The following is a 13,390-nucleotide window of genomic DNA, read 5'->3' on the forward strand; positions in this document are numbered from 1 at the left end:
CTGACTGAAGTCAGAAAACGTCTGAGGGCATTACAGCTAAAACGTGAAACTGGTAAGGAGTTTAATAAATTATCTCCATCTGTAGATTTCAATGCAAATCTGAATGATTTCACTAAGGCAAATTTTGTAGAGTTAATTCTATGAAAAAAAATTGGAAAGTGATGCTAAACCCAAAATTTACAGGTGGCTGCACATGGTCTTTGTAACATGCTCGAAGTAAAGTAATCATTACTACCTGAAAGGGGGTTGTGGCGAGGAGGGCGCTGGTCTCTTCTCCCAAGTAACTAGCGATAGGACGAGAGGAAATGGCCTCAAGTTGCGCCAGGGGAGGTTTAGATTGGATATTAGGGAAAATTTCTTCACCGAGAGAGTGGTCAGGCATTGGAACAGGCTGCCCAGGGAGGTGGTGGAGTCGCCATCTCTGGAGGTATTCAAAAAAAGTGTGGATGTGGCGCTTCGGGGCATGGTTTAGGGGACATGGTGGCGTTGGGTTAATGGTTGGACTTGATGATCTTGAAGGTCCTTTCCAACCTTAGTGATTCTGTGATTAAAGACAGGGCAGACCACAGAGTAGGCAAATTATTTTGGTGGGTCTTATACCAGCTATGGGTTATGAATAGCGCACTCATGTGTAGCCACCCTAAATTCACTTACATAAACTCTAAAATTTGAAGGATTTTTTTTTTTTTTTTAGTATGTAACTGAACAGAGGGCCTGAAATTCTGAATCGCAACATCTGGAAATTCTGAATTATTAACTGTAACAAGCTGAAGACAAAAAGAACATGACCTTTTAAAGCCATGATATAAAATTACTTTAAGAACTCATTGACTTTTCATCATGTTTCCCTTATACAAATATCCAGCAGACACTATGAAATCCAGCAATAATAGTTTTAAGAAGATCAAGCCCTGGACTGATTGCAAATGCTTTTATCTCCAATTAAGTATCTGTGAAACCTCTAATTAAATATCTGTTAGCATCTTACTTTTAGCGGGTGTCTGCACAACAATAAGGACAATTACTCTCAATTTGACAATAGGGCTCCACTGAACAAAAACCTTACAAGGTGTTATGAGACTGGATAAACCATTAAATTGGATGTTCTGGAGCTCTGGAAGCTGGCTGCTCGTTAAAATTAGTGTTCTGCATCTGCTTCTACTGACATTTCAAATCAACAAAATCAGAATATGCAGGGGAATCACCCACAGAAGAAATATATCAGCTTTTACAGCGATAAACCATACCAAAAAAGGCATATACAGGAAAAGCAAACACCTCAAGTTATATCAATCCTGGGAATATTCGCCTTCTGATAAAGAAAGCAATCAAACTAAGCATCTATCAAATAGGTCATGTTGCTCTCCTTTCAAAATATTTGGAGAGTTAAGAGCTTTGAGAACATAGTCATAATCATCTGGCATCTTTCATCACCATGCCACTTCAATCAAGCGTAAACTGTTCACAATGAAGAAAACTCTTCTTCTCTCCAAAGATCATGTCAGGTGTCCTTGAGTAACTTAGCTATGTTGTACAGCCATCTGTACGGACCTGCTGAACACGATCGAAGGTAGCCCCTTTGCCAAGCAAAAAACCAACGACCATTCAAATCCCTCCACATGCAATTGTCTCATTCAAAGTACAGATTCGTAAACTTTGGTACATAACAGCAAAGGAACCAGGTTTAAAGCTCTTTGTTGTCATCAAAACCTTCCCAGTCCTGAGACTAATCAAGTTTGATCTCTGAAGTTCAAAGGCAAACCATCGCTCTGCTGTGCTTTGGGTTTGATCATTCCACAGAGACACAAGAGTCCTTTTGCTTTCCTTTCTCTTGCTCCTGAAGTGACTGTCCCTGTCATTTCAGTTCAGACTATACATTTGTTTGTGTAGGAAACAGGGCTACCGTGCCTTTTTGCTGTGACTGTGTTACAATACGGGTTAGCATTTAGTTTAAGTCAAACCAAAACCCAAGACAGAGAAAGGAAGAGCAGCAAGTTGGAGACAATTTAAAAGCCATTTCAGCTGTGTCTCCATGCAGCTGCCGAGTGCAGAAGCAGTGACTCACCCAGATGGCCCAAGTGGTGCCTAGACACTGGTTCCATGCACTTTCACTTGTCACTTCTGAACCGTTTTAAGAAGCTCTGCTTTTGGGCAGGCCACTTGGAATTACAGAATCATTTACGTTGAAAAAGACCTTCAAGACCATCGCGTCCAACCACTAAACCAGCACTGCCAAGCCCACCACTAAACCATGTCCCTAGGCACCACATCTACACAGCTTTTAAAGACCAGACCTGATCACGGCGTTGTCCTGTATGTGCCATGTGATGGCACTGAAGACGAACCGCTCCATAACCTTCCCCGGCACCGAGGTCTGACTGACAGGCCTGTAGTTCCCCCGATCCTCCTTCGGGCCCTTCTTGCAAATGGGCGCCACATTTGCTAACCTCCAGTCAACTGGGACCTTCCCGGTTAGCCAGGACTGCCGATAAATGATTATCATTCTTTGAGAGCTAAGCTCTCAAACGGAGTACTGAGAGGGGAAATACTATAAACAATCCTGAGGACTCTCTCAGCACCTGATCCGACGCCGAATTGAGGGATTTAAGCATCTGTACCAACCCTGATATAGGCTTCAGATTTCAGCTACAAAGGATCACCTACTTGCCCAAAGAGTAGATGGCAATAGATGCTGGCTAAGGATACTGAAGACTATTCTGGTAAAATGCAGAAGCGTCAGTGAGAGAGTCAGACACTGACTTTGTCCAGGCTTTGGGGGCTCCAGGTATCTCTCCCTGTAAAGACCTGGAAAACAATCTGAGAAAAACCAAAGCTGCATACATTTGTGTTAGCTAAAACGAAGCAGCACTTAAAAGTAAGTATTTTTCTATAGGATATTATCACATCTACTTTAGTTGCCAGAAGCATTTCTTTGGCACCTCCATCAGAGATGCGGCGTTTCTGTCATTTCCCAGCTACACAAAAGCCTTGCAAAGTTATGCACCTCACACAGGATACCTGCTTGCACCTTTCACCACTGTTGACTTTGTCTTTTGGTCAGGTCACTGTCTGCAGCACAAAAGAGTTGGTGGAGAAACTGAACTCAAATAAGGTCAATGGAGTTCTCCCAAGAAACAAAGCAAGGAGTTTAACAGTGGAAAAAAAATGGGTTTCTCACTTAGATTTATCGTATTTCTGTCCGGGATTACTCAGACAGCCGTTTACACTGCATAGACAGCAAGTCAAACCCATTTGGGACTCACTGAAGCAACTTCGGCAACACAAATACAGCGAAGGCTGTTGGAGGGACTCTCCACACCCGGTGCTGAGGAAGTCCAAGCACATTTTGGAGGCACAGCTTCACTGTGTGGGGCTGCAGGCTTGCCCTGAATATAATGCTTAACCATGATGTCCAACAGCCTCAACTAATCCACTCCTGGATGTGAAGAAACCCCAGATAAATAGACAAAAGTCCTTAAGTTCCAGCTGCACAACACTTCTGGAAAGAAAACTCGAGATGATGTGTGAGGGAGACCCTCAACACGTAACTGTCTCTGCTGTTTGCCACTTCCAGCAAGTGTTACCACTCTTTTAGTTCAGCTTGCACAGTGGCTGTGATGCCTCAGCCATCTGCTTCTTCACAACTACCCCACAAACAAACTTTTCTCAACTGGCCTAAATGCTACCTCCCTCTTTTCTTTCAGATCTCTGCACAACAAAATACTTTGAATTTGTGAGTACTTATACCTTAAAGGGATTATTCAAATGCTAAACAAAACGCATGCTCAACCCTCTCAACAATTTCAATTGCAATGTTTGTAAAACTGAAGATTTGGATTTTAGTAAGGCGTACCAGTTACTCAAAGAGAACTGAAGATGTACTCAAGCTTGTCCTTGGCAGCCATATAACCATGGTTCTGTTCTATTACCATAATTCCCTCCATCCACCTTGGCCTGTTTTTCTTGCTTTCTGCTTAGTATTTTCTTACCCTTTACATGTCGTGTGTCTGGAATTAGATGTAAGCTCTTCTGGGAAAGGCAGGGTGAGCAACTACAGGAGATACTAAGTAATTTGAAAAGTCAGATACCATATAACCATTTTTAAACTGTAGAAAAATATACTATGTATTGTTCCAATAAGCCACAGGACAATACATCGATTTACCATATTCCATGAAACATATATAAACCAAAATTGCCGTATTTCAATTACCAAAATGGTATTGCAAATTACAAGTCTTTTTAACAAATGTAAAAGTAACTTCTGAAGCATAACTTACATTCCCAGTCACCGCAAAAAAGTGAATTCAGAAAGGATAAGGAGAAGGAAAAACTGGTAAGAAATTTAAATTGACATTTGCTCAAGAGAGCCCTTCAAATCCTGCTCTGGCCTTTAGTGAAAAGCACCAGCTTCTATGTTTTAATTGACGTTTCACTAAGGACCTGAAGGAATAACTATGAGAGATCTCTTATGCCTTCAGGCCAAGACTTTTTGACCACTTTGAAATCCACAGGTCAAAATAAAAACATAACGAAATACCTACTTGGAAGCATTTGAATCTAGCACAGGTAATTTTTGTTTTGAATTAGTAACCGTTAATAGTAACCAGAAATCCATGGGTTTGCGCAACTAAACCAATCCTATTATTAACAGCTGCATTCTAATGACAACTTAATGTTTTGGGCATCGAGTTTGTACAGTTCCATTAAGAAAACTCCACAACTTCATCCTGACTCAGCCATTCATTCGTTCACACGTGTACACATTCATACATGTAAAATATACTGAGTTGCAAATAATTTACTGCATGGAGATTTGATGGGGGGAGTTTTTGAAATAAAACCAACATGAAAACCTTTAATCTACATCTCCAATAAATTAATCAAACAGCACTTCATTTAAGAGCAAAAGCACACTCCTTGTGACTGTTTTTGGAAACGTGTTAGTCACTCATGGCACTTCCATATCTATGTGCTGTAAGTTTCTAAATCACTTAGGAAATACACTGCTAGTGTAAATCAGAAAACTCTACGCCACCAGTCTCTTCCAACCTCTCATCTTTCACCTATGTTACTTCTTGTACCCTCACTGACCATTTCATGTTTGCGTTTGTATTTGTGACTTGTCCTTTGGAAGTCAAAAGCCACAGATAAAACCATGATCCTTCCTCAGGAACATCACTGAATGAGCACTTCCACAGTCAAAAAGTAACACAGTAGGCAAAATATCTGCGTAGCTTGCTACAGATGATGATTTCTTAAGGTTGACCTCAGTGGCATGAAATTTTTTTCTACCATTTACACGCCCATCACTGCTGCTGTCACCTTTGCTGTTGAGGGACTGAAACAGCAAGGCAACACCACAACAGCCCCAGTCCAGCAGCTCAAAGGAGGAACGGGATGAGGATGGTGCCTATGAGGTGAAATGCAGAGCCAAACTCCACTGACACCATTCAACACCTCCTTCCTTCCTTCCTTCCCCAAGTCCACTCTTCTGCTGCAAAAAATTCAAATTTGCCTTATCTGCAAGAGAAATGACATGCAGGTGCTGAGCATTTCAATTTGGATTCTCATACCATCCATATTAATTTGACAATGCAGAGCAAAGTTGGGATTTGCTGAAGACAGTGGGCAGTCTCTGAAGAGCTGATTAGATCTGAAATGCTTTTATTGCAGATGATGAAAAAAAAAATCTAGCTTGACTTTTACTCTGGACTGAGTTTGAAGTTGACAGGGGAATAGTTTGCATTATTTGTAAAACAACAACAGAAAAATTCAGGCTTGCACACTTCACATTAGTTAGGCTCTTATTAGACCTGACCTGATAATCAGGCATATTTTAAAGCCACAATTATTTTCTTAATAAATATATACTTCTTTTCCTGAACTGATAAAATAGATGTATTCGTACTGTGCAAATAAGATTCCACCAGGTTAAAAAAAACCAAAACGAACAACTAAAATATGGACGATGATAACAAAGAATATTCTTTCCCTTACGGCAAGTTTAGAGGAGGGTACTCTTGCTGACCAGTGTATTTTTTAAAAAACATTTCTGGGGAATTTGTATTGAATACTTTGTGACACCACTTATGTCAAAGCCAGCTCCAAATAAATACAGATTTGCCAGTAGCACAAAACATCTAAACAGGTTGGCTCAGTTGGAAAAAGAAACAAAGCCATTTATGCCTGATAGCAAAGTAAAAACTATCAGCCATTAGTTTGAAATAAATTACCAACTTTCAAAAGCTGTTTTAAAAGCTTTCCTCCATAGTTGGCTAACTTTTATAGCTACTGTATTCATTAAATGCCTAAGGGTAGCTTCATTTTTAAGTCTTCATAAAAATCAAAGAAATGCAACGGTTGATTTCGAAGAACATTATCTTAACATTACCGTCCTATGCATTGATGCCCGTTATAATGATAAACAGCATCCCGCATTCAGTGACTTTGATCTCTCTCTCATGCATGTGCATCGATTTCTCCACAGAAGTGATGCCCACATCTTTCAAATATAAAACACTCAAAACCACGTAAAAGAAATCTATATAAATACATGGGGAATGAGGAAATCACAAGAAAGGAAACTGCGAGACATAAGCATTTCAGTCAGGTTTTCATTCTGCTCCTCATACCACCTAGGGATGGCCGTTATTACCCACTGTACAAGATGCACACAAGCGTATCCATGTCCAGTTTCTACATTTATCTGTTCAAGAACGTGATAGTGACAGAAATGTTAGAAAAGGAGAGCGTTCAGAAGGGTTTGGGTTTTTTTAAATGAAAAAGTGAAATAGCTTTGCATTAGGAAATGCCGATTCCACAGGACTAAGAATTGTTACTAAGAGACATTAATCAGTTTCTCAACTATTTTGTTTCTCCCAGTATCTCAGTGGTATCTAAGAGATATTAAACCCAGGGATTATAAAATAGAACTTTTATTGAGACCAAAATATCTTGTTGTAGGGCAACAGATACTAAATATAAATATTAAATGCTGCACAAAAACCAAATTAAAAAGTGATTCTCTAGCACCAATGAATAATTACTTTTTTTCTATCCTCACTAAACCATTTCTGTCAAGTTTAGATGGACTAGAAATTCGTCTCCTTGCCCCGTTTCTTTGATCCTTAACACCTTTTTCTGCAGACTTTTCTCAAAGGTCAGTATGATAAACCTGATAGGAGCAAATACATACTGGTGCAAGGGGCAGAGGCAGGTCCATAGGACTGTGACTAATGAACTTAGTATTTTAGATTTCTATTGTGGCAATCAAAAAATTGCACAGTTTCAGCAGTCATGCACAGCCAGTTTTCCCCACTCTCCACTGGCAGGTCACTCTGAAGCGATTACACTTGTGATATGAGCAGAGTGTTTCCTTTTGAATTATTTTCTGCTACCTGCTGAGGATGAGAGCTCTCGAAGGGAAACGGTGTTTCCTACCTCCCTGGTTCCCAAGACATTCCTAAGCAGAGCAACAGAGAATCTTCTCCAGCTAAGCAGCATCCGTTGAACTCCCTGAAATGCTGAATGCAATTCAGATGCCTTTATGTGAAGGCAAGGTTTACTTAATTTGCTGGTAGTACTACAGTAGCACAGCGTTTTATTCAGGAAGAAATGCTAGCAAAATGAGATAATACCTTTGTGCACTATATAGTGTAAACATAACCCTTTCAGGTTTCTAATGCCACCCGGAAACTTTGCCCACTTTGATCTCCATTTCCATTCTGTAACCGCCAGGTTATTGTGCCTAACATAGAGAAGAGTAAGACATGCATGAAACCTGACAGTAAAAGTCATTCACAGAGTAGAACCAAACAGCAGTAAATCCATTTCAAAATTGTTTTCCAGCAAGTAACTATGAGATCTGAGCAATCAAGCCTACCTTCCCCTGCAAATCACCGTTTTAAACAGCGACTAAGACGATGGTGGAAACCTAGGCCTGGTGTGCCCCAGAGAACAGTGAAGGAGGTCAGACAAAAAGCACTAGACTTCCACAGAGCAAAAAGGCAATGGGAGCAAGAGTGTAGGTAGGCCACAAAACTATGAACACTTACGAAGCCCTCTGAAGGGCTCTAGCATGGAATTGTACATTTTAGGCTTCTACAGTGCTACTAGAGATACGTCCCCTTACTTAGGCATAACGGTTCAAGTCCAGAAAAGGACCAGGTGATGTGGGTACAAGTCTGGCTAACCTTGCACGTCCCTGATCTATGCAGGCGCTGCAGCTTGTTGCCTTACTAGCGACTTCCTGGCTTGGAAGGCTTCCACACACCTGCGGATGTGCCTCAAGTTTGTCAGGTACTCTGGCCAGCCTCCTTCCTGGTAGTTAAGGTACATGGAAATAGAGCCAAAGGTTTGAGTCCTTCAGTCAGTGGAGGGAAGGCAGCCTAGGCCTCTATCATCCCGTGGAAAGGCTTTTCCTAGCAAGATTAATCTAACAAGATGCAAAAGGAGGAGAGCAGACACTACCACTAAATCATCTTTCCCTTGCTGCATGCTAAAAGCCATGAGTACACAAAGGTGTGTCTTTGAAGGAGAGTGTAGGTACCTGACACGAAGAGAATGGTCCTATGCATTTTTAAAAGTATCCCTAAAGCAAGACACCAGAAATTCCCACTTGCCTCTACTGATCAGTCTAATGCGTACATGTGCTGACTATTCTGCTTTTAATTAAGCAGATTTGCGATTAACGTGTTGGCTGGTTGGGGCCCTATTCTCATGTGCCTGTGCTCTATGTAAGGAGCTTAACATGCACCTCGGGCTCCATTCTGCGAGCAGAGCACTCAAAATCAGGCACCAATGTCTCTTAATACTCCCCTTCAAATTGTCCAAGACTAGCCATTATGGCACACCTCTCTCCACTTCTTTTGTTTACTGCTCAAATAACGTCTGTGTCCTCTGCTGCTACGTTCCTTAAATACTCTGTAGCACTAGTAAGTCATAACTACTGCTATTCATTACCTACCTGATAATATTACTGTCCTTCACGTGCTTTAAACAATAGCCCAGACCTTCAGCTGTTATAAACTACCTTAAATGCCTCCGAGTTCAGTCATACCCCACTGATATGTATCACCTGTAGGGAATTTACTTAACTTTGTGTGTTAGGACATTTTACAAGGGGATAGCAGGTCTGTCCTCACAGAAACGCTGCTTTAGCCTTTCTGTCCTTGGGTGGTAAATAAATTACTATGTACCATATTTAGCTAAGCTACAGTTGATTTGTGTCAAAGCACTGCCATCAGCTTTTAATGTGCAGGGCACATTCTCTCTGAACTCTTCTCCCCGAGGATTATTCTCCTTAATATGCCAAACACTAACAATTAAAAATTAAACCTGGCTGGCAGAACATCTTTGGCCTTTATTGTCCTCAGTGTATCATCTGGTTACCAATGTTCATCAACCTCTGATTACAAAAATTGCTATTACTCTTCAGAATAGTTAACAAGTCAAAAATATGTGCCCAGTTCTGTCAATCAAGTGCTTCACCAGGGAACAGCAATAAAAGCCAGTGGCAGAAATAAGCTTTATCCCCAAAACAAGTGCACTTGCTTCAAATACTGCACATCCAGTAAGGCCGGCTGGTGAGCTGTACAGTTCCCCGTGACCCTGTGATGTCTCAGACTGGAAATGCAGAATGACTGCAAAATCAAGATCTTACAGAGTTGTGTTTTGTTTCCTCCTTAAGCTGCAGAACCGTACCAAAGACAGGCACGGCTTCCCTTTCTGACTATTCCTCTTATTCATCTACACTGTGAAGTAGGATAAAGAGCTTTCCCAAAGTCTTCCTGACAGAAAGGAGCTGTATCATTGATTCGTCATCTTCAGGAACAATCACTGTAAATGCAGCCTCTGTCCAGAAGGACAAAGGACAGGCTGGCATAAAAAATGTACGAGTTACTGCTCTGTGAAACTCATAATAATCACCTTTGTTGTTGAGAGAATTAGGTCGCTTATGAGGGTTAAAGATTTTTCCCTCTTGGGTGCAGAGTATTAATAGAACCTTTTTGCTTACCGGAGGATCTTGATCCTCAGCTGAAACGGTAGTGATAACGGTGCCCTTGACTGCATCAGGAGCAACCATTCCCCTGTAGAGCTTTTTGCTAAAGACTGGAGAGTAATCATTCATATCCTGCAAAACATAATTAAGAGTTTAGTTCTGAAGTTCAAACAGAATTATAGATGCATTCACAATTAGTTTTCTCACACTCTACCCCATCACTCCTTCCTCATTAGGAAGCCTATTTGCCATTCACAGTCTCTCTCAGCTCTCAGTTCCATTACCACTGCACAAAACTACCACACAAAGGGAAGGTGCCAAAGTTTCAAGGCAAAAAAACCCAACCAAACCCTCATGTGAGACAGATCAACAGAAGGAAGTTCTGCAGAAAAACACACAGTCTCACAAGTAAACAAAGCAGAGATTTCCATGACACCTGCTTCTCAAGCAGCGGGCCACAACACAGTTTTGCTAATTTTCTAAAATGAATGAGCTGCTGTTGCTTAACAGTGTTTGCTACCTCTAATATGCAATCAATGAAGGGAAAAAATAATATCAGATTAGTATCAACACCTCATGGGAGCGTAGGATGGCATTCTTCGGGCTGATGTGTACGTTGTCAAAAAGAAGCTTCAAAGGCTTGATTTAAGCCCAATTGCACTGATGTAGTAGTGTGTGCATACACGTCTGTATACTTTCACACCTATATATGCGTGCGCAGCTATACGTGTAATATATACCTTCACGGGTACCCCCTTGTGTGAAAGATGCAACTTCACCCAAACGCCAGGCTGTATGGGACTGCGCAAGCTGGCACTAAGGCAGATGCAGCAGCCAGATGCACGTGGCTCTCGGTGACATGTTGCCCCACGCATCAGGAGCCGCGAACGTTTAGAAACTCAACCAGCATCACAGGTTATTAAAAAGTCATTCATTCGGACTGTCATAAATTGTCAGAAAATAATGTTTTGTCAAAGTTCTCTTACATAAATTTCCAGAAAATTATCTGTATGTTAAAAAAATTAAACGTACGTCTCTATATCACAATCTTTGTTCTATTAATAAAACTCATTTTCACGTTTTTCTGGAGACACACCTTCCTAGCTTGAATTCCACTGAGAAAAGATTTATTCATTCTTGCATACTGCTCTTTCCATTGTTTTGCACAGATGGATAATGTAGATTAAATTTTCTGGGGTTTTTTTCCAAAACAAATGAGAAACATCATATACCTTCAGCACACAAGAGTGACTTCACTGATCCACAAATGGAGAGCACACTTTTTCTCCCTTAAAGCAGAATGTGTGTCTGAGCTCTGGGGGAATACAGGTGCCCTCCATCTTTTAGGTTACCCACGAAAACATGGCTACTCAACGTTTATCCAATGATGTCTCTACCTGTTGTCACAGCTCTTCATGCTCTAAATGCAACATGCTGATACTGGCTAGCACACTATATTACATAATCATTTAAAACATTCATCCATACCTCGCCAGAGGAAACAACAATATAATAAACTTATATATATAAAAAGACTGTTACAAGTCCATCTAGTAAATGCCTGAATAATTAATGCATTGTGTTCTGCTGAAAGCTCTGCAATTCGAGTCTTCAAGGCACTGGAAATACTTTTTCTCTGATTTTCCGATTTTTAAAGAGACAACTGGATCATCAAAACTCGACTATTAGGCAATGCAAACTAGAAGAGCGTTCAAATGAAAACATTTTGGGAAAACATTCAAATTCAAGGAGATTAGCATTTTTGTATGGAATTACAGACATTGATTCTTATAATTTCAATTTCTTGACTGTTTGCAAGAAAATAATTTACTTCATCTGAGAATTTAATACCCAGGAGTATTTTACACAAACAATCTTGTTTCTCATGATTCGAAGTGACATTGTGCTTGTAAAATAAGCTAGCCTTTGTTCCATTTTGCTGCCAGAAACTCCATTCCAGAGCAATATATTGCTGTGGCAAAGAAATCAACATCATACAGCGATCTCGCACTGTAAGACTCCGTTCACAGTCATTCTACCTCAAAGAAAAGATGGGGAATTACTTTATTTGAAGCAGACACAAAGTAGCTATGAGTACAGAAATCCTAGGCATTTAGGGATGCACTATTAAAAATAATCTGCACTATGATAGCACAAATGTGATACAACTCTACATGCATAGGCCTTACAGCTGTGTAAATCGGGAACTGTTTTGGTTCGTATACCCTGAAGGCTCTCCAGTGGGATACAACCTTTTACAAACTGCACACACACAGAGAAGACACCTTCTGTCCTATGAAGTCTCCCTCTGGGGTAACCACCCAATACTACACTTACAATAACTTTTTTTTTGAAGCTGCTACTTCCCACGATCTGGATGCTTAGGTTCACATCACAAAGCAAGTGAAGCTTCTGGAATAACCCAGCCTTCTGTCGGTATTTATTCATTTATTTTGAATCCATCTCTGTGCACCTGCAAATCCACAGCCATATCTGGTCTTTTTTCTTTGGTGTAGCAGCAAGAGATCACACTGTGCCCTTTGCTCACTGGGGGTTGGGGAGAATCGCTGTGTGATGTTTTTATCTGTTGCATACCTTTACGTGACCTTAGCGCCCAAAAATCTGTGACTTAAGGTACTGGAAAGCGTAATCCTATTTAAAGATGATACACTACATCCTCTGCTATAGAAAAAGACTAAATCATCCTACTTAACACACCTATTTTTCAAGATACATGGCTCAGTACAAAATACACAGGAATAAAAAGCAAAGCGTGAAGTAGGACAGAAAGCCTTCTGCCTCTCTAATTTATCTTTTCTCTAAGACAAGCTTTATGCACAATTGTGCCACATAAACCTTAACCGAGCCGACTGAATAGGCACCAAATGTCTCAGTCATAACTAAATGGAACAGCCCCACGTGCTTTTCTTCCTGGCTCATCTCTTCCTGAATCCTAAAGCAGCCACTAATTTTTTATAGCAGAGTTCAAGTTTAAATATTTCCACTTTTAGCAAAATAAAAGTTCCCCATAAGAATCACCGCAGGTCTTCTCATTATGCAGCTGCAGTAAGCGCACCTCGGAGAGAGCAAGACTGTCATCACAGACAGGTGATCAAGTCTCATACACTCATCGCAAATGTCTACAATGAATAACTGCTAGAAGCAGAACGGGGATTTTTGCAGGCAGAAGGTTTACATGCAAAACATGCAGATGACATGGAAATGAGCTTTTTTGGTTGAAATTACTCTTCTGGGCAATTCCCAATAGAGTAAGTGGAGATTCTCACAGAATCACAGAATCATTAAGGTTGGAAAAGACCTCCAAGGTCATCAAGTCCAACCACCAACCCAACAGCACCATGCCCACTAAACCATGTCCCAAAGTGC

At 40.7% G+C, this 13,390-nt stretch overlaps 1 protein-coding gene across 1 annotated transcript in view; it reads right to left on the bottom strand.

The window, feature by feature from the left end:
- Positions 1-13,390, bottom strand: part of LOC104623775 (protocadherin-15-like) — a 127,145-nt gene that overhangs the window by 98,628 nt on the left and 15,127 nt on the right. Inside the window, exon 3 of the mRNA XM_010290960.1 lies at positions 10,019-10,135. Within this exon, the coding sequence (XP_010289262.1) occupies positions 10,019-10,135 (117 nt within the window). The remainder of the gene's footprint in view (positions 1-10,018; positions 10,136-13,390) is intronic.

The sequence above is a fragment of the Phaethon lepturus genome, unplaced genomic scaffold, assembly GCF_000687285.1.
Source record: "Phaethon lepturus isolate BGI_N335 unplaced genomic scaffold, ASM68728v1 scaffold23307, whole genome shotgun sequence".
NCBI classification, from domain to species: Eukaryota; Metazoa; Chordata; class Aves; order Phaethontiformes; family Phaethontidae; genus Phaethon; species Phaethon lepturus.